This window comes from Suillus subaureus (assembly GCF_016647635.1).
Source record: "Suillus subaureus strain MN1 chromosome Unknown BJ212scaffold_29, whole genome shotgun sequence".
Lineage (NCBI taxonomy): Eukaryota > Fungi > Basidiomycota > Agaricomycetes > Boletales > Suillaceae > Suillus > Suillus subaureus.
This window is the reverse complement of record NW_024538585.1, coordinates 30204-50575: the sequence shown is the minus strand read 5'-3', so window position 1 is coordinate 50575 and position 20372 is coordinate 30204. Positions and strand designations below refer to the sequence as shown.

Sequence of the window (20372 nt, the reverse complement as noted above, 5' to 3'; positions counted from 1 at the left end):
GAAGCTTGTTGGATGCTCGATCGAGAATTCTATACATAATGAAACAGTTATCAACGACCGTCCTTGCTTGTCGCTGCACAATACCTGCCCAACTTGTGTCAGTGATTACGACGTCCAAACTCCACTAGACCACCCTACTCTCATTCGCACAAAACTAAAATATACCTACTTATCGCATACCACGCAATACACCACTCAGACTCAACTGAAACGAGAAAACTCGTTCTTTATTCCAAGAAAAAGAAAAAAAAATGCCTTTGATCCAGATACAGCCAACCGCGCGAGCTATCGTACAAACCAACACTAAAATATCGTACAACTAACCATCATCACGAAAGCATCAAAGCCCTGTTGAAATCCGATAACGACCATTCTAGCATCTTCGCGAGCCCACCTACACCACAATCCTCTCCAACTCGTCCTTCTCAATCCACTCGTGCTCGTAATACTTTAACAGGCTGCCTACAAGTGAATTCCGTCCTGCCCCCTTCATAAATTTCTGGTTCGTGCAGATGATCATGCCTTTCTTGCATCGAGTAAGCATGACATTAGTCCGGCGCAAATCAGCGAGGAATCCGAGCACCGTGGACCGCACGAGTGAGATCACAATGTAATCTTCTTCGTTACCTACCACAAACGATCCGTAAACATGATGGTTGCAAATATATGTTGCGAGAACGAACCTTGAAACGAGTCAACGTTGAAACATTTATCCTCCCAACCAAGCCCCTGGAGCTTTAAACGCTCCTCGATCAAACACCGCTGAGCGTCATACGGGGTGATGATGCGGAATTGCTTATTCTTTGCTTGCAACATGCTAGCGATGAGGAGAATGGTTTGGCACTCTCCAAGGTTCTGTGCATGACATTAATCAACTGCGAGTGACTGAATTCAAGTGACTTACCTTCCAGCTAGTTCCATGTCGTTGTTCCTGGCTGGGAATGTTGATAAAATGACAAGCCATTCTCTCGGTAGTGACGGGATGTAGTGGATTCGACTCAAGTAGGTCATCATACACAGCTTCAGAGATGAAGCTTCCAATTTGAGGGGGCATCCTGTCTACAATAAAATGATAGATTTCGGGGTAGGGGAGCGTTAGGGGAAGGACTTACATTGGGTATTTAAAAATATGGCATGGTCCTTGAGATGCTTGACTTCGAAGATGCTCTTCAGGTCCTGGATATCATCCTGACCATAGGGTGGCACTGAAGATGTCAGAACATGCGATGACATGCAGGAGAAATACTTACATTGTTTGTCATCACCAATAAAGCACACCTTTCTAATGGAGGTGTGAGAGGTGAAGACAGGAATGTAGTCACCAATCTCAATTTGGGATGCTTCGTCGATGACGAGGGTCCTGAGTGGCGCAGCTTCAAGGCCTCCACGCTTTCGAAGAGCGGGAGATGAGAGCATAGACAAAGTACAGAGAATAACCGGGGTGGTCTGGAGCTCCTTAGAGAAACCTGGCGCAAAGAAGTCCTCGGATATGATGGCATTAGCCCGAATGTTAGCATAGAGGTGCTCATGCCTATATTATGTTAGTCTGCCCGAAGGGGAAAGTCCACCAGTGAAAGGACTGACCAGTGGTCGAAAAATTCCTTTGAGACGAGAAGCTTCCAATTGGTCAGGCCAAAGTCAGCGAGTTTCTCGGCAATATTTTTGACGGCAACATTGGATTTGGCAATGAGCCAGATGCCAGAGAGTCCATTGGCCAAGGCAGTCTGAACAAATGAGGCGATGACAGTGGTCTTACCGGTTCCAGGGGGCCCCTGGATGACAGTAAGACGCCCGTCATTCGACTGCTGGAGCATCTGCTTCACAGCTTTCGTCTGGGATGGATTGAGGGGGCGACTGAGACGGTTGGCACAGAATCTGACAATACCCGCATCATTCGCCTCCTCTGTCCAAGCGGAGGGCCACTGGAAGTCATCCCTGGGAGATGAAAAGAATATTAGCTGAACCCATGGGTTGTCGTGCTTGAGGTCGATAAGACCTTGAAGGATCTCTAGAACCTTCTGAGCACGCTGGGTTTCAGCCTGCGTGGGGTCATCACGGCCAACGATCTTGATTGAGCTGATGGTCTTGTCAACGAAACTGAGACTGTTGGCGGGAACGAGTTTCGCGATGTGACCCCGAGACTTGGTAACCTGACCGTCAACAGTGAAGCCACACCCTGCGCGCTGGCCAATATCAATGAATGCACGCTAAGGAAAATGGTTGTCAAGTAAGGCACCGCGTGTACACGCGAACGACATGCCTGATGCCGGCCCTCACGAATTCTGTTCTGGTATCTGTCGGCTTGGGCATGGATGTGGTTGTTCTCAAGATCGATAGAAGTGGCAAACTGGCGCGTGACCTCGGTCGGCTTCTTCTGCTCGAGCTGGAACGAATCCTTCGAGCTCTTCGCGAGGAATCCCAATACCTGTGATTATGATCAGCGCTATCATTCGCCAGGAAAGCAGTGAACTACCTCATCAGAGAGCCGGAAGGTGTCCACTGGGGGCACTTGCGCGAGACGATCCTCCATAGTCGAGAGTTGTGAGATGTAGTGTGCGATCCATGCACGTAGTGCAAGTGAAGTAGTTCCATCCTTAGCAGCGGGGAGATGATCGATGATGGTGTCATTGCAGAATACTTCGTTGATGTTTGCATCGTATATACAATGACGATCACCAACGGCCTGTTTAATGGTGGTGAGCGGGGCACGTGTTTTCGATCCTGCGCACTGTATATCGATCGCATTTGCGATTCGAAGACCAAGTGTTTGATATAGAGCAAGGGCAATCGGTGCAAGGTTGAATGCGTATAAAAATCCGGTGGTGCGGCGGAGGAGGTTCTGTGTCAAAAACTCCCGAGCGGCAGTGTTGTTTACCTTGCTGGCGCGTGTGACAGGGCGTTTATCGTGTTCATTGCCCTTGCTCTTCTTCAAGTTTAACTTGAATTCGATAATGATAATCGTCGACATGTCTGCGATTGCAAGCATCGCGAGCTCTCCAGTGGGTGCAAATTCGCCAGCAAGGCCAAGGGCACGTCCCTCGTTCCTTTCTAACAAATTGCACAACTGATGCTGCTCTTCGATCAAGTTTGATTCAGATATAATGTGGGCAGACAGCTGTCCACTATCAACCTGCATAAAATTCTGATAGAGTAGCCTTGTTACTGTGGGCATGATGGCTTTGGATAAGATGATGGTGACGTGCAACGATGGAGTGCGGCTCTATTTCAAGGTCTTCAGTGGGGCTTCGGGTCCGAAGGAGTCATGACTAGGTGGGCGCCTGCTGAGTCCTGACTCCAGCTAAGAAGTCTTCGTGCTTCCCAGCTCTTTGAACAGCCTTCCGAGTCTTTCCATTGTCTATAGATATCACAATTTCTCCGCAGTCTTTCCGTTTTGTCCCATGTGTCGTCCAGACTCTTGCCCGGTCAAACTCTTGTTCTGGCTCCGGAACTCCACGGGAGAATCTAAATGCATCTGTGATTCTTTTCACAGACTTGGTTGGCTAAGTATTGCTACGACTTGCCAAGTCCAAATTTGCACTGCTAGGCGCTGATCAGAATGCTGATTGCGATTGGTTGTCCCCCAACAAAGGCGAATGGAATGAAGACAGCCATCTTTTGTATCGAGTGACGGTATGATACCGCTCGTCCGTTATGGTTTGACAGGTTGGTACATATCATTGCTCATGAGAATTTTAAAGGTATACATCTGAGTAAAATATTATCATGTAGTGATGTATGTATGAGACCATCCTCGAGAAACTGAGCACACAAGTTCGTTCAGAAGCACCATTCGATGATCCACTGCAAGCTGAAACACAAGTACTTTCGTTTACGTCCAACCTATGGTGCACTGGGATTGCCTTACTTACATGGAAGCGAAGGGACACCCGTGTTGTCCTGTATATAAAGCACCATCACCACTTTGTGTACCTTCCAATGCCTTGAAGTCCTTCATGTAGTGGAGTGGCACGACGAGACATGCGGTGGTGACATTCTTCGCATCGGTGCTGGCAGAACTCCCAAGGTCGATGGACAGGCCACGAGGTTTGAATGTATCTCTGATGTTCACAAGGCTTGGAGCTCCAAGGTTGAGAAGGGGAGTGGGATTCACAATTGTGTGAGATGGCAGTAGTCGAGGATAGTTGCCACACGTTGAGGCGGTCCTAAACCGTTGATGATATTGGTTTAGGGAAGTGGAAGGTAGTCAACAACGACTGGGAAGATAAATCACAGAGCTTCATATCGAAGGTGAACGAAATGTATTAGCCGCAGCTATAAAGACGAACTCACCTTTACACTATGATCGAGGGACGCGGTGAGAACGCGACAAGTAGGGAATGCGCCGAGGCCGCAAACGATGTCTTTAACTGGTAGTGTGTGGTCTGATAGCTTACAATATGGGGCCGGAAGTTCGTTTGCATCCAATTATCGACAATTCTACATTGGGGTCAACAGCGCAACAAACGTCGAGAAATTTGAAACTGACCAGGCCACGGACCAAACACCAACACCAGAGTCATCACTACCTGAAATAATAGCAGCGCTGTCGTGGGTGAATTTGAGGTCATTGATACGGCGATATTAGGCGTCCCAGGAGTTGTACAAGATGCCTGATGCAACCTACTGTCAAAAATTGAGTCGAGACCTAACATATTATATTTTGTGACGCGCCTCCCAAAGATAGATTCGGCCTTGGGTTGTCTCTCCCGCGCAGAAAGCTCCCAAATTATCCACCGCAATGCACGAAAACCTTTCAGGAATGATTATTTTAAAAGCGAGTTGGTCCTAAGATACATTGAAAAAGGTGAAAGGTGTATTAGAAATATAAGACCTACCTTTTGGAAGTTGTAGACGATTAAGATTGATTAATCTGATTTCTCTTGTTGTGCCGCGAGTATGAATCCTCATCATGCGTTTCGACGAATGATATGCAGTGTGGTGCAGAGTTAGATTATTTGAAGGAAGTAAGCGAGATACCAGTCTGGACATCATGTAGAACAATTGCACCTGAACCAGAGCTAGAGGCCTGGTGTACAGCAGCACATAGGACGACTTCCTGCATAATCATTTCAAAGTAACAGATCGCCACGTGATCTAGAGAGGGGTTCTGGCACTCACGCACGCTCCTACCCAGCAGACGTTTCGAGGGTGGGGGTCCCATCCTAATAGTACACAGAATTGCTATGTAGATAATCAATAGAAATTTTTTCCCACAATTCAAACCCCGAACTTCTCCCTCCACCCTCTCAACGACCGCTGGCGCAAAACATTAGAAAACAAGTCAGCCACAGGTCCATCGCACCTGTGGACTAATGTAGGTGTGCACTGTTATCGATTCGCTAAGCACTATGACCATTACACGAGCGCAAGTCATTTGTATCCTACAAACACTCACTGAACTCAATGTCTCTGTCTCAGCCTTTGTCATTTCTCTTTTGGAATCCCCCCATGAATTCTCCCAGTTTCCCGTCAATGATCTCGCTGCTCACTTTACAACAGTCTTGGCAACTTCTCTCGCTCACCCAAGTCTCAATTCCTCAATCATCTTGTGGGCATCCACTTTATGTACTGAGCGGCTCAAGCAATCAGTAGTGCTGCTTTCTAAAGAAGAACATGGGTGGCACTTTAGCACAACCAATGTCCTTGCTGAGCAGCTGGAGGAATTCCGGCTAGAAGATATGGCCAAGGACATTGAGCATGTCACACCAGACCTGTGGCACCTACTGGATGCCTTGCTCTTGGCCAATCAGAGGCTTGCAGGTCCAGCTGCGGAGCATGACATAGCCAACGAAGACGAAGAACAATATTGGGCTGAGGTTGAGGATGTCGAAGAGAGATCTGGTGAGGTCCCTTTGGATGTACCCACCTCTTGTCGGATGGCACTTGTGAAAATTGTAGGACCATGATATGTATTTGTTAGACTACAGTATGTTCAAAGAAGTTTGTGCTTTTAACAGAAGAAAGTTGTCATTATCAGCATCCTAATGCAAAGCACGAACCAGAAGTGCAATGCTTTTGAGAGTGTGATAGGAATATTTCTACACTCATGCAACACACCGGAGAAGGTCATACGAGCCCTCGCAAGCATGGGTATCTCAATATCAGTCCGAGCTATCAACATGGCCATTCATTCACTTTCCCGTGAGACGTATTACACATTGCGGGAGATGGGACAGTCACTTCGAGTGGGATACGCATATGATAATTTTGATATTGACTTTAAAATGTTGACACCAACCATTGAGAAGGCCATTGACACTCTGATGCATATGACCTCTGGTGATCTCATCTACCTTGAGCATGGTGTGACAACCAAGGATCTACAATGCTCAACCTACCTTTGGAATTTGTCTCGCCTCAATCACACTATACTGACTCACCTCCTTGGACCCACATGTGGGTGTGGTGATCTGCTACAACTACATGCTGAACAGCCTCACTCATCAAATCTTTCATGGCATCAGCACTGGAATGCATTCAAATTTATGACAGACCTTGTCAAGCATGACCCCCCATACTTTAGCCGCTTCAACAACTCCCTGCATCCTGAGACTGTGGATCAAATCCCAGTGATGAAAATGCGGCATGCACCTGCACGTGCAATGGACATTAATCAGTCCAAGGTATCAGGAAATATTGAAGCAATTACAGACCTCCTATGTCAAGGGGGCGTTGGTGAGCCTTCCGAAGCTTTGCACAGCCAAGAAGACGCTATGGTAGATATAGGGGAATATGTCATCATTTTTCATGGTGACCTTGGGACTGCAGAGCAAGTTCAGATGCTCAAGGAGCGGCACTCAATTGAAGCAACACCATGGCGCTGCTTTCAGTATGTAGTGTTTGTGATGGGCCTCTTCCATCTCAAAATGGCGTGTGCCGATGCTATTTGGTGTATATTCATTGAGCCTAAAGCTGCAAGGGATGATGCCACAAGCCTTATGCACTTTGTAGCCTTGAATCGGCCATGAGAGACAGGCAAAATTGGATCAGACCCAGGCTTTCAATGGATGCATGAAGTGATAGGACACACTGGTATCGCCCTCTGTCTTGATGCTTGGCAGCAAGAAGTCCAGTGACAATTTCCTACCTGCAAAACCTTGGAAGCCTTTGCTGAGACAAATCCATCACAAGAGCTGATTGAAGAAATTGCATTCTCTCTCGCAAAGGATTATGTGGCATCTTCAGAGGTCATATTTGAAGCTCACTGTCAACCTGCGAACACATGTGACAAACAGCAGGAGAATGTTATGCTCATGCACCAGTATTTTCTCTTATATGAGGAATTATCTTGGTCTATGAATGAAGGAGATATCGGACGTGTTGAGACTCTATTTCCACCATGGATTTTCCTGTTCCGTGCCACAGGCAAGCACAAATATGCAAAACATATGACAAAATTCCTTACCAACATCCACTTCCTCTATCCAGAAAGACTGCACCATGTCATCCATTACAATATATTGGTTAATCCAACCGGAAAGAAAGGCAAATTCCGTGGGGTGGACTGGGTGGTTGAATCACTTAACCTGCATACAAAGGAAAGTCCACTGTGAATGATTCAGTGTGCGGCAGTTCAGAACTTCAGAGTTTCTAATTTACAGGTAACTTTTGGTGGGTGAGGCTCAAATTATACCCAGAAGAGGGTCATTGAAGAGTCACTGCTCATTCAAGTTTACTGTAGCTGCCATTCAAATATGGAGTGCAACTTGAGCTTACCTGGGCCCACCACCACACATGCTGAACCTGATCTCAAAAAAACGATTTAAAAATTGGTAGATTACACATGTGAACATTGTACTAATGAGTTTGTCGCCGGTTGTACAACAACATACTCGATACTGGATATGATGGACAAGGGTCAGGATTTAGTGTTTGGAAATGTACAGGAAGATGAGGTTGAGGTGACAGAAAGGATTGTTATCGATGGAGAAGATCTGGCAGTTGTATAGTAGTTGCTACATGACTGGTGGCACATTTTCATCAAGATGGGCAGGAGCAGTTTGTCCTTTAGCTGGGCATAGCCGATTGGATGCTCAAGACAACATGAGAAATAAATAATGATATCAAAATAGTCAGTACTCACCAATGTGGGCAAATGAGCCACAGGCCTTGCACTGGCGTCTTGCTGGCATGCAGCTGGCTGGAGTAGCGTTGACAAAGTCATTGTTAGGGTGAAGGGGAGTTTGTGGTTGTGGATTGGCAGGAATGGATGTAGACGGCAAGTGCAACACAACCAGCCTCAAAACTTCTTCTCCATACTCCTCCACTCCACTCCATCTTGTCTCCTTCATAAGGTCTCCATGTGTCTTGATTTTCCCTGCATGAGCACAGTCGACAATGCGCTGCAAGACTTGTTGGGGCATGATAATGCCAGCACCCAGATCAGAGAGAGTAGCCTGTCCGAATTTCTGGATGCATCAGGTTTTGCGGAATTCGTGGAGTGCATTGCGTAAGTCCATATCACCAGGCAAAGCTGTATAGTCCTTGAGCTTTGAACAGGATGGAGTGTTGGTGAGACGTGTGATTGAATTGTGTGCAAAAGTCAGGAAGTGTTCGGGAAAGCAGAGTTCACAGCAGATTCGTGGTGGAGTTAGTTTGCAGCGGGGGCAACCAGTGGGGGTGTCAGGGAGACAGCGCAGGTGTTGGTTGGCTTTTGGGTGGGAGAAATCAGCGTGAAACTACGTGGCTGTGAAATTGAGTCATAGAAGCACTCACCATGCACACTATTACTTGTTAATTGTTTGTTACCAAAATACAACATGATTGGGTGTCTGTAACAGTTGAAATACCTTGTTGCAGCATTCACAAAGTTGTCTTCCACTGGACCCAGTTCATCACCTGTATGTTTCACTTTCTGGCCATTTTTAATAACCCTCCATGAGTAAGTGGACAACCATTGTATGTCAAGACTCTCATGCAACTGATCCTGACTAACATTCATTTGGGCATTGGTGATCCCAACTGCTCCCATGGCACCCTCATTCCCTCCAGTTGCAGTTGCTTGGTTGTGTCTCTTCGCAGGTGGTTCTAGCCCAGAGCTGGTAGGTGCCTTGTGCTTGCTTTGAGAATTCATCTTGGCTTGTTCTCGCTTGTCTCTATTATCTGCTTTCTTCTGTCTGCTTCTATCAAAATACTTCGACTCAACGAGAAGGAAGGCTGTAGCTTCTGTTGATGGGTCTTGTGCGCCACATCCAAACTGTTGCCAGAGGGTGCACAGGTCACAAGACATATGCCATTGGATAACGAGGGCAATATCCGATAAGTCAACGCCCTTGAGTGTTTTGTATTGATAAATGTATAAATACTACAGTAAGATACGAGCTCACCATGCCAAAGGAGTCTGTGCAGCATAAGCCATACACTGTGCCTGCTTTGAGGTTTTTGGTATGTTCTTCTCTGAAATTTGGTGTCATCTCTGCATTGAACCACACAAATTTCAACATACTTCGAAGCGGCTGAGGCAAACGCAACCTCAGAAACTTTGCCGCTGCTACCAACTTGCTGATATCATCAAAGAATACCAAGAATTTGGGTGGTTTCCAATCCAGTGTCACATTCTCTGGGATGAGGAAGGCGAGGTCAAGGTAGCTGCTCATGGGATATTGGAATTCCCACACAACAAGGTGAACATTTGGCCGGTCATTGGAGCGGTGAATGATACAGGTATTTTTGCAAAGTCGCATCGTTTCAGTGATGACATCAAGGACAGCAGCTGGTAATGTCATAGAGGTGATGAAATATGGAATCCTGGACGGTATGATATATCGGAGACGTCCTGCAAGCTTGTACTCAGGGCGGAAGTCTCCCCATTTGCTGATACAATGTGCTTCATCCCACACAATGCTAATAATTCGTGATGTGAAAAGATGATTTTTCCACAGTTTATCGAAACCGCCATTGGCCTTCATAAGGGTCTCTGGATTGGTGACAATGACACGATACTGACCATCTTCTATAGCCTATGTCAAATAATTTGAGGTTCGAGCCAAACTTCTTGCACAGTGAGTCTTACTTTGAAGTTTGCATTTGTTGCAGTCTCAGCATGTAGTGCAAGCCCTTTGATAGACAATTTCTCCAATGCAGCCACATTCTGGGTACCGAGAATGTTGAGGGGAGTGACAACAATCTGGATTCCTTGGGGGTGGAATAGTAATGGCATCCAAAATGTCATTGTTTTGCCAGAGCCGGTTGCAGATATTGAAACAACATCTTGGTCGCATCGGAGGACTGCTTGTGTGACTTCAACTTGCCATAGGCATGGTCTCTGCCCAAAGACTTGAAGGGTTCTATTGCATATTTCACTGACCAATGGCATACTGTCTGGCATTTGCCAATGTGGAAGCTTCTTAACAATTGCTTAATTGGGTGGTGGACTTCATAAAATCTACCAATGGACCTGTGGCTGACTTGTTTTCTAATGTTTTGCGCCAGCAGTCGTTGAGAGGGTGGAGGGAGAAGTTCGGGGTTTGAATTGTGGGAAAAAATTTCTATTGATTATCTACATAGCAATTCTGTGTACTATTAGGATGGGACCCCTACCCTCGAAATGTCTGCTGGGTAGGAGCGTGGCACTCACGATAAGTACACCGCCAACTGCCGTTTTTTAGTCGAACTAAGCTTGTGAGAAAATGATTTAAAACACCTGGCAACCAGTATGACACGAGGATGAATACAGACTTGGCCTATAAATGATAAATTTATAGTGCAAAGCCCACACATCTGGTCCTTATTGAAGATTTTGTCCCGATCCTTGGCAACACCTTCGTTATTGCTATATTTTTGCCCAGACTGGGCCTTAGCCCAGGCCTGGGAATGAACATGTCAGGCATATCGGAAGAAGTCCTGTAGCCCAGGTTGAGCAGCAGACCTGTGGCAGACCTGTGATAGAGCTTATACCAACATCTGAGTGGCCTAGAATAACATTACATTTGCGTGCCGCTACTACAACACCAAATTTTAACATTAAATTATTACACTCTTTGAAGCATACTGGCAATGAGATCAAGCTATTAATCAAAATGGTACAACATTTATATGCATCACAGATAGTACAGTTATACTGGTATACACTGGTAGGCAAATTTAAATGGACAAAATATTTGCTAATGCAGAAGGTACATCATAGACTCAGTCTGAAACAACAAGAGAATGAGGAAAGAACAGGGCAGCATGTTTGCAAAACTTGTCCCAGATGTCCACCCTGATAGAGTCTTGTTCCTGTTCGATCATGGTATGATCACCTGACTGTTCTAGCCACTGCTCGATGAATGAACCTTCCAAAGGGATATGGGAATCCCACTTTGGCCATGAGCCCCTTGGGAACAATGGATAAGCCACAATGAAGGCAAGCCAGAATGTGTTGTGCCCCCACATCCACAGTTGTGTCTCAGAACCAATGTCAACCAACCAACTTTCGATATTCTTTGATAGTGTTGCCCATGTGTTCCAGTCAGAATTGTCAAAGTGTCGAAGTGGCAGGAACAGGATTTGGATGTCATCTGACACATCTTGGTGCGCAGGAGAATTAGCGTCACCTTGACTGCAAAGAGACTGTACTGTGTAAGTTTGGAAAAAAATTGTGAAATATACGGACTCACAGTGCCGTCTGGATGTGTTGATTCTCCAGAACTGGAGCATAGATCCATTGATACCACTTCTACAACTGGTGAGGTAAAGGACACATATTCTTCTCCAAAAGAAACTGAAATCTGAACAGGCTGTCATGCAAACCAATAGTGAGAAACTGGTTCTGATGTTCGATTGGTTGCAACTACTCACCATATTCCTTTTGATAACTTGCATTGGAAGTTTGCCTGAAAAACAGATTGTGAGGAGCACCAACTGTAATGGGCCTTGGTTGATGCCCTGAAATTCAATATCAGGATAAACAGTTAAAGTGGAAAGTAGTCTGGTTGCCATTGATTGGGAGTTGGGAGCTGAAGCATTGAATGAGGCAGACAATGTGAGAGTATTGGACTTGTTGATTTCAACCATCAAGAATCATGTGACAATGCTTTGCTCCAGATTGATCAAGTCTTTGAAGTTGGTAAGCATATGCATGACTCATAATGCTGATATCATTGATGGCATTGGTGTGTATTTTTCTCATGTATTTGAAATTTCTATATGTACTGACCTGGTGGTTGCAGTTCTGCAGTTCTGTGATAACAATCAAAAGCAGGTCCTATGCAAGGCATGCCTGAAGAAAAATGGCCATTATTGTGTAATGGAGCTGCATCATGCCAAGAAGCACATTATGCAGGCAATCCACATCTGTCATGCTAACTATCTCAAGCAGTGACTAACAAGGCCTCAGCGTCCAGTCCAAGTTGAGCCTGAGGCCTTGCTGGATGATAAGGACACTGACACAACAACCATGGAGCCCACAACTGCCACTGATATTGAATTCTCCTTCGAGGCTGACGACTCCTTCATGGAAGTTACTGTATGTGACTCGGACCTGCCACTTGTTGACATGCAGCCTGGTATACCACTTCCTGCAGCACCTGTGCCAGAGGGTGGGGACCTTGACCTCAGGTTATTGGAGCTCGTGAAAGGCATAATAGGCCATCAGACTCTTGAGCTTGACAAAAAGTGTCCAGACTTATTTGCTGAGCTTCAAACAAGCCTCACTATGGGTGAAATACCATTCTTGACATGACTTTTCTGATCTTCTGCCAATGAGGAGCATCAGCTCACCGATGAAGCTGAACTTGATTTTGGGGTTGAGCTCCCTGGTAAGTGCCTCGTCATTCCTTCTATGGGGCTATGTATCTAACAATGCTACCAGATGAAATCCTTGACAAGGTGTCCACTGTGACAATCATACCGGTGCTAGGCATGTATGATCAATAGCATGGTTTTTCTCACCTTCAGAAAAAGGAGATAAAGTGCGGATCATTAAATCCATATATATCAACCCATCCGCTCTTACTCCAGTCCAGTCCAGTCCGGTCCTAGGAATCTGCCCTCCCATGTCCTATCCATGTCCACCTATCTCTGCTGGTGTGTTATTTTCCCAAATGTCATTGCTAAACGAGCTGCAGGTCTTATTACACAACTACTCACATTCTGCAGCGCATGATGTTTCATTACCTATAGACTCATTGCATGCTTGCTAACTACGCTACAATTCTCGCCTATGCATTCCAGACATTCACACGCTATGATATAAATGACTGCAGTACATACAATGGGGTAGTTTTTTTTTCCCCTGGAATCAGTTCTATAGGAGAGTCATTCTCACATTATTTTTGTAGACCTTGTGCTATCCATCTATTTTGTTCCTTCCTGACAATCCTGTGCAATTCGACTGTTCTGAAGTCCATACCGCTAGGATCTTACCCTTAAAAGCTCTGCAAGAAGACTCGACCCACGACTGGTAGTTTAATGCTGTTCTTCACTTGTGCTATATCCCTTGTGACTGACTGCTCCATAGAGTGTGGTTGATTTTTGCCTGCACTCCCGGTTGATTCCTTGGTATAGGAATTCAGAGGTATACCTATGGCCAGCATTCAAGTTTCTTAGGCCGATATAGATTATAACTCCTTTGCTCACTTACTTCCCTTGTGCATAATTGAAGGAAGTGCTTCAATAGCAGTCCTCTCGGGCCGATCAATTAAACTTGCACCTCTTAGGGTAAGAAGTGCTAGTTGCTAACCACCTAGTACCATTTTCTTCTTCACAACTGGAGCCCACTGTGAGGGGGCCATTTGAAGCTGGAAGGCAGATCGCTTAGGTCAAATGAAACCTGAGAGCTTCGCGCACTTGCAGACATCTCGCAAGAAGACTTTTTCTACCCAGTACTTCCAAACATTGAAGAAGAAACTGAAGCAGGACCATCCAACTTGCATACCCATTCCTCTTCAGAAGCCTCTGTTATCTGGAACCTCGCTTCCAACTCACCCCTAACAGAACCAGAGTCTGAGGGGGAAGATACTCACTTCCCTGGATCATTCAACCATTTGCTACCCCAAGTCCCATTCATTACTTTAGACACTCCATCCACTGAATCATCACTTACCCCTTTGAACCCTACCTGTCACCTGTCACCTGAAAGGCAAAACCTGTTCACACCCACACCTTTCTTACCTGTAACCGCTTCCTCCCTGCATAGACATTTAGCCATGCTCCCACCTACTTTACCCAACCCCACATGCCATACCCCTTCAGCCCCATAAAACCCCATGCCATCTCAAACCCCTATCGCACAACCCACAGCCATGACTACCCTGTATAAAATGCCTCTCTGAGGAACTGACACGGCACCAAAATTCAATGGAACACCTGCATGGCTACTCCCATTCTTTGAGGATGTGGAACAACTGGCCAACTACACTAATCTAGATCAGGAAAAGCGCATCAAGGCAGCCCTTCAATATGCGCCCATCAGTGAATCGGAAACTTGGGCATGCAGGCCTGCAGCAAAAGGGAATGATTGGAATAAGTTTGTTGATGCTATAAAGGCTATGTATCCAGGATGCGACAATGACTGCCGCTACACTTGTACTGACCTAGAGAACCTCTGTGCGGAACAAGCCCACATCCAAATATGCTCCAAGGAAGAGCTAGGGCAATACTACTGCAACTTCCTCAAAGTCTTGCAATACCTAATCAACAAACAATGGTTAGTGGAACTAGAATGCAGTAGATTTTTCCTCCAAGGGGTCCACTCAACAGCCAATGCAGCTATCAGGAGAAGGCTTGAAATAAAACTTGTCACTCACCACCCTGATGACCTGTACACATTAGATCAGGTATATGAGGCTGCAGTTTTCTTATTACCTAGCATCGCATCCACCGCAGTACCTGTCCAACCGCCAGCATGGTCCTCTGCAACTATGACCCAAGCAACCACGCCTTCTACACCTGCCCTGCAACCTAATGTGGGGACCATGGTAAAGAAGGAATACAGCCAACCGTGGTATAACAGTTGTTACTTTTGTGGAGGAGACCATTTTATGAAGACTTGCACAATGCGTGATGAATATGCAAGGGAAGGTAAGATAAGCATCACCTCTGATAACAAGATCATTATGCCCGATGGTCGCGGTATTCCCGGCAGGCAAGGAGATGGAAACTTCAAGCAGCGCATTGATGAATTCTTGTGTAATGGGCCCGCAACAGGTGCCAATGCTACAGTTCTCGGTAACATGTACTGTCATGCTGAACCGACTGTCCAAGCAACACTTGATATTGAGCCTTGTGCATTCATGCACACGTGCACTGACATCCAGGAAGATGTGAGCAAAGATGATGAAAAATTGACGCGCCTTGAACAAGAAGCTACCAGAGCCCACAAAGCATTCACAGCAGTAAAAGTGGATTGTGCTAACTGCAAAGCAGGCAAAGGTAAAAATACGCGGTTTGAGGGCATCAATGTACCACCATGTCCTAAGCCAGGTCCATCATCAAGAACCGCTGACACGGTAGAAGAAGTAGTTTCCCCACAGGTAAAGGCATCCGGGTCAAAGGCCACTAGTTCCCCTAATAAGGGCACAGTGGTTGTGACACCTGCGGGTTCTTCAACCGCACCTGGTATGGCCTCCTCATCTTCGAACCCTGCGACCTCTTCTTCATCCTATGAACTGCTGGCCATCAACCAACCCTCAATGCAATTCAGATACTCCTTCCTGCTGGAAGACAAGGATGTGGACAAGGATGTAGTCGACCGCATGCTAGACTCTACCATCAGCATACCTATGTGCGAATTAATAGCAGTATCCACTGATGTCCGCAAGGTATTCAAGGAAATGACCACGACCAAACGCATTATGGTAGGGACTATCTCAGTCAATGAACTAGGTAGTGTGCCAGGAATGCAAGAAATTCTAAAAAAACACAACAGCTGCCTGCAAAGGAACGACAATGGACACATTGTGGCTGAACACTTTGAATCCTTGAGATGTATCAGAGCAGTGACGCTTCATGGCCGGGTCCTCTCCTGCGTCCTCAACCAAGGTGCAGAGTGCATCATAATGCCACAATCTGTCTGGTGCATGCTGGGCAGTATTCCACTAAGATCTGACCACAAGCTAACCATGGAGTCTGTTAATACTTCAACTGATGAGACACTAGGAGTAATAGAGAATCTCCCACTAGACTTTGGTGTGGGAGAAATGCTATTTCAAGTTCAGGTTGTTCTGACCGCTAACTTCGACATCTTGCTAGGGTGCCCATTCTTTACACTCACCAGCTGCCATACAGAAGATCTTCCTAACGGAGACCAGGATATCACGCTAACAGACCAAAATTTGGGGAAGGTAATACGCATCCCTACCATGCGTTGGGTAAAGAAATGTCCAGGTTGTGAAGCTGGCACACACGCTCCCTCAGGTGCATGCAAGAAGGGTTATTGATGATTGATGATTCACACAATATGCGAGGAGACAAATGGACAAATTCCTACCTGCCACTCTCTCTTATTTCTGGTCCTACTACATTACTTCCCAGTTATAATTTTCGTCTTGCGCCAACTGCGCAATACTCGCTCTTACAGAGCAAACATGCCTTATTTTCCTTTTCACCCACACAGTTCTCAGTGCACTATAATCATCTTGTATCTACATGCTCGATCATTGACCATACATCAGTTGACACATTTAACAGTGCATATTCATTCAACAAAACCTGACATACACTGGTTTATAAGCCGGTCGCAAAGAAGGTCCACATGGTTCAAACCACCATGCCACCCGAGTATAGAATCACGAGAAGATTACCCAACAACCCATTGGCCGGCATGCCCCAATTGCCAACCCACCCGCCTGACTTCATCCCAGGTGTCTGCTTCACCCAAGAAAGAGCGAACGAATTGGACTTAGACCCTGCTAACTGGTTATGGCCAGAAGAGCTTAAGCTTATATGCTGGCTTGTCCAGACACACAAATTAGCATTCGCATGGGACGCAACTGAGCATGGTCATCTCAATGAAACTTATTTCCCTCCTTACAAAATTCCTACCATCCTGCACACTCCATGGTCTCAACACAATATCCATATACTGCCAGCAACCCTTGGAGAAGTTATCTGCATCATCAAAGAGAAGATCCAGTCCAGTGTTTATGAACCATCAACCGCAGCCTACCATTCACAGTGGTTTTGCGTGGTCAAGAAAGACAGTAAATCACTGCGATTAGTACATGATCTTCAACTGCTGAATGCAGTAACTATCTGAGACTCATCGCTTCCCCCCTTTGTCAAACAATTAGCTGAATCTTTCGCCAGGTATGCGGTATACAGTATGATGGACTTATATTCAGGTTATGATCAGCACGCGCTACATGAGGAGTCCCATGACCTCATGACCTTCAGAACACCACTAGGACCGCACTGGCTAACAACGCTCCTGCAAGGGCATGCAAACATGGTACAAGTATATCAAGGTGACTCCTGTTTTGCTCTACATGATGAGATCCCGAAGCACACCTCCCCATTTATTGATGACTTCCCAATCAAATCAGTCAAAATGCACTATCAAAGAGCTGACAGCTCATATGAAACCATAGGGGAGAACCTGGGAATATGTCATTTTATATGGGAGCATTGCATAGTGGTGAACCGCATACTCCAGCGCCTGGAGAATGTAGGCATAACCATATCCACTACTAAATTCGTCCTAGCCACACCTACCACTATCATAGCAGGGCACAAATGCACCTTCGAAGGGCACATACCGGAAGACTCCAAAGTGCAAAAGATACACAATTGGCCGGAATGCTGCACTGTCATGGAAGTGTGCGGCTTTCTAGGTACCTGCAGCATCTTGCACATATTTATCAAGGATTTTTCTAAGAAAGCACACCCCCTCATCAACCTCACATGCAAGGATGTACCATTTGAATGGAATGAGGAACAACAGGTAGCTATGCAGACCCTGAAGGACTCAATATTAGAGTCTCCCACACTGCTACTGCTCGATTACAATGTGGGTGGGAAGTTATCCTCGCAGTTGACACTTCCTCCATTGCTATAGGGTTCATACTCCTTCAAATGGGCGAAAACGGCAAATGCTATCCCAGTTGCTTCAGCTCAATCTCGCTCACGGAAGTTGAAAGCCGCTACTCTCAAGCAAAGCTAGAGCTTTATGGCCTATTTCATGTGCTCCATGTGGTACGCATATTTATCTTCAGAGTTACCAACCTAACAGTTGAGGTCAACACAAAATATATAAAAGGCATGATCAATAACCCGGACCTCCAACCCAACACAACCATCAACCGATGGATTGCAGGTATATTGTTATTTCCTTTTACACTCATTCATGTGCCTGCTTCCAAGCATACTGGAGCAGACAGTCTCTCAAGGAGACCACCTGCAGAATTAGATCCCACAGAGGATGATGACCACGAGGATTGGCTTGACCACTCATACTTGTTCGATGTTGAAATCCTAAATGACCATAGTTGCACAATTTCAGGTGCAGGAGCTGATATCATGTGCCATGCATATACCATACCCATGCCAAACCTGCTAACCCATCCACCCGCTCTCATTGCATTCCTAGGTACTGCAGAACCCGAACCCACCAACCTGACCATCCCCCATTCAGAAGCTGCAAAAGTGCAAGATGCAAGAATGATAAAAATCCAATGCTTCCTAGGGACCCGCAAAAGACCCGCTGACTTATCCGATGATGACTACCAGTCATTTGTCAAAAGTGCAGTACAGTACTTTATACTCAACAGAAAATTATGGCGAAAGAACTCATTTGGAAAGCACCAATTGATAGTCCCCAAAGCATGCCACCTTCACATTCTGAAGGAAGTGCATGATGACCTTGGACATAAGGGAGTATATTCAACCCACACCCGCCTTCTCCTACATTTCTGGTGGCCTATGATTACTGACAATGTCAAATGATACAATAGGACATGTCATGAATGCCAGATCAGGCAAACACACAAATTGCACATTCCCCCAACCATACCCATCCTGGGTGGCATATTCAGGAAGGCGCATATAGATAGTATGATGATACCCAAAGTGGGTGGATTTGACTGTCTAGCCCATGCATGGTGCGCACTAACCAGATACCCAGAATGGCATATGCTATGCAAAGAGAACACCAAGTCTCTAGGTGCATTCATATTCAAGGAGCTCCTTTGCAGGTGGGGACTTATCACCAAAATCATTACTGATAATGGACCCACATTCCAGGCAGCGGTTGATGATTTAGCAGTGTGCTATGGGATTCATCTGATTCGTATCTCACTGTACAACTCCCAAGCTAATGGTATTATTGAATGGTGTCACTATGATGTCCGGGAGGCCATCATGAAAAGTTGCAAGGGGGATGAGTCATGCTGGTACCAATCCGTGCATGCCATCCTATGGGCTGAGTGCATTACAGTACACCAAGCAACAGGTCTAACGCCCTATTTTATGGTCCACAGTGTAGAGCCTATATTCCTGTTTGATCTTGCTGAAGGAACATTTCTAGTGGTGCTCCTGGACCAAGATACATTCTCGACCATGGACCTTGTTGCCTGGCATGCGCGCCAATTGCAGAAGCGACAAGAAGATCTCCAAGCCATCAAAGAAAGAGTCCAGAATGCCCAGTACCAGTCCATCTGCAAATTCAAGCAGTGCTTCCAGCACTCGATTACAATTTCGAACCCAGTACCTTTGTTCTAGTATGCAACAGCAAAGTTGAATACAAGCTAAGTCGAAAGACAAAGCCACACTATCTTGGACCTATGATTGTTATCCATTGCACAAAGGGTGGGTCATATATCTTGTCGGAACTAGACGGATCTGTGTCTAGGCTTTGTTTTGCAACCTTTCGCTTGATTCCTTACCTTCCGCACAGTGAAACTAAAATCTCCGTTACTAGTATTACAGGCCTGGATGATGAAGCATTGGACAACCTGGTAGGAGAAGACATAGAAGAACTGGTGAAGGTTCAACAACTCTGCTAGGCTTGCAGAGCTAAAGAAAGAAAGAAGGCTCTACCTCTGGGGTGAGAGGAAGGCTACTGACTCTCTAGATGTTGGTCGAAGTGTGCCGAGTGATGTGTTCAACCCTTAAGGGAAGCAAAGAAAGCAAGATCCACTGGGTGATGCCAGATCAACTCTGGTGAAGCACGCTGAAAGTGCGTGTGTGGGAATGTCAAGTGCGTAGGTGCGCGAAGCGTGGGAATAAGGCGCATGCAGTGCGCAAACGTGTAAAAGACTGGTGAAAGGCATGAAGGCGTGAACTAAGACTACTGAGTGATGACTGGTGATAATAGACTGAGCTGAGGACTAGGGTGATGACTCTGATAGATGCTAACTCATGATGGATTCTAATTGCTAGATGACTACTGGATGGTGGTGGTAGGTGTCTGAAAACTTTTCTCCAGGCAACAGGTAAGCTGTGCCTAGGCGTGCTCC

The 20372-nt window shown here is 46.0% G+C and overlaps 7 protein-coding genes across 7 annotated transcripts; 2 read left to right on the top strand and 5 right to left on the bottom strand.

The window, feature by feature from the left end:
• Positions 1–373: 373 nt before the first annotated feature.
• BJ212DRAFT_1374050 (AAA domain-containing protein) lies at positions 374–923 on the bottom strand. Its single transcript, XM_041336389.1, has 2 exons — positions 684–923; positions 374–627 (listed from the first exon to the last, which is right to left on the bottom strand). The coding sequence occupies exons 1-2, from the start codon at positions 814–816 to the stop codon at positions 395–397; spliced, it is 366 nt and encodes a 121-aa protein (XP_041189975.1). The 5' UTR covers positions 817–923; the 3' UTR covers positions 374–394.
• Positions 726–1199, bottom strand: BJ212DRAFT_1374047 (uncharacterized protein). The gene has a single exon (XM_041336388.1). The coding sequence runs from the start codon at positions 1052–1054 to the stop codon at positions 872–874; it is 183 nt and encodes a 60-aa protein (XP_041189974.1). The 5' UTR covers positions 1055–1199; the 3' UTR covers positions 726–871.
• On the bottom strand, positions 975–3432 carry BJ212DRAFT_504414 (uncharacterized protein). The gene is made up of 7 exons (XM_041343354.1): positions 2474–3432; positions 2261–2425; positions 1881–2207; positions 1585–1832; positions 1251–1531; positions 1113–1188; positions 975–1059 (listed from the first exon to the last, which is right to left on the bottom strand). Coding segments are annotated over exons 1-6 (1722 nt in total). The 5' UTR covers positions 3173–3432; the 3' UTR covers positions 975–1059; positions 1113–1186.
• A 1846-nt stretch (positions 3433–5278) lies between these two features.
• On the top strand, positions 5279–6968 carry BJ212DRAFT_1465633 (uncharacterized protein; the record flags this gene model as incomplete). Its single annotated transcript, XM_041338967.1, has 2 exons — positions 5279–5894; positions 5958–6968. The coding sequence occupies exons 1-2, from the start codon at positions 5349–5351 to the stop codon at positions 6966–6968; spliced, it is 1557 nt and encodes a 518-aa protein (XP_041189972.1). The 5' UTR covers positions 5279–5348.
• A 2105-nt stretch (positions 6969–9073) lies between these two features.
• BJ212DRAFT_1244884 (P-loop containing nucleoside triphosphate hydrolase protein) lies at positions 9074–10327 on the bottom strand (the record flags this gene model as incomplete). The annotated part of the gene is made up of 3 exons (XM_041329641.1): positions 9074–9271; positions 9327–9941; positions 9992–10327. Coding segments are annotated over 3 exons (1149 nt in total), but the record flags the coding sequence as incomplete, so codon positions are not given.
• Positions 10328–11127: 800 nt separating this feature from the next.
• BJ212DRAFT_1277864 (uncharacterized protein) lies at positions 11128–11919 on the bottom strand (the record flags this gene model as incomplete). Its single annotated transcript, XM_041331391.1, has 3 exons — positions 11128–11534; positions 11594–11717; positions 11779–11919. The coding sequence occupies 3 exons, from the start codon at positions 11917–11919 to the stop codon at positions 11128–11130; spliced, it is 672 nt and encodes a 223-aa protein (XP_041189970.1).
• Positions 11920–12376: 457 nt separating this feature from the next.
• BJ212DRAFT_1483619 (uncharacterized protein) lies at positions 12377–12855 on the top strand (the record flags this gene model as incomplete). The annotated part of the gene is made up of 3 exons (XM_041340647.1): positions 12377–12445; positions 12686–12737; positions 12791–12855. The coding sequence occupies 3 exons, from the start codon at positions 12377–12379 to the stop codon at positions 12853–12855; spliced, it is 186 nt and encodes a 61-aa protein (XP_041189969.1).
• Positions 12856–20372: the final 7517 nt, after the last annotated feature.

Coding starts and splice junctions, on each gene's coding strand:
- BJ212DRAFT_1374050 (XM_041336389.1), bottom strand. CDS start 816: ATGTTGCAAGCAAAGAATAAGCAATTCCGCATCATCACCCCGTATGAC. Junction 628..683: donor CAACGTTGACTCGTTTCAAG/GTTCGTTCTCGC, acceptor CGTTTGTGGTAG/GTAACGAAGAAGATTACATT.
- BJ212DRAFT_1374047 (XM_041336388.1), bottom strand. CDS start 1,054: ATGCCCCCTCAAATTGGAAGCTTCATCTCTGAAGCTGTGTATGATGAC.
- BJ212DRAFT_504414 (XM_041343354.1), bottom strand. CDS start 3,172: ATGCCCACAGTAACAAGGCTACTCTATCAGAATTTTATGCAGGTTGAT. Junction 2,426..2,473: donor CCTTCCGGCTCTCTGATGAG/GTAGTTCACTGC, acceptor TCATAATCACAG/GTATTGGGATTCCTCGCGAA. Junction 2,208..2,260: donor TTCGTGAGGGCCGGCATCAG/GCATGTCGTTCG, acceptor CATTTTCCTTAG/CGTGCATTCATTGATATTGG.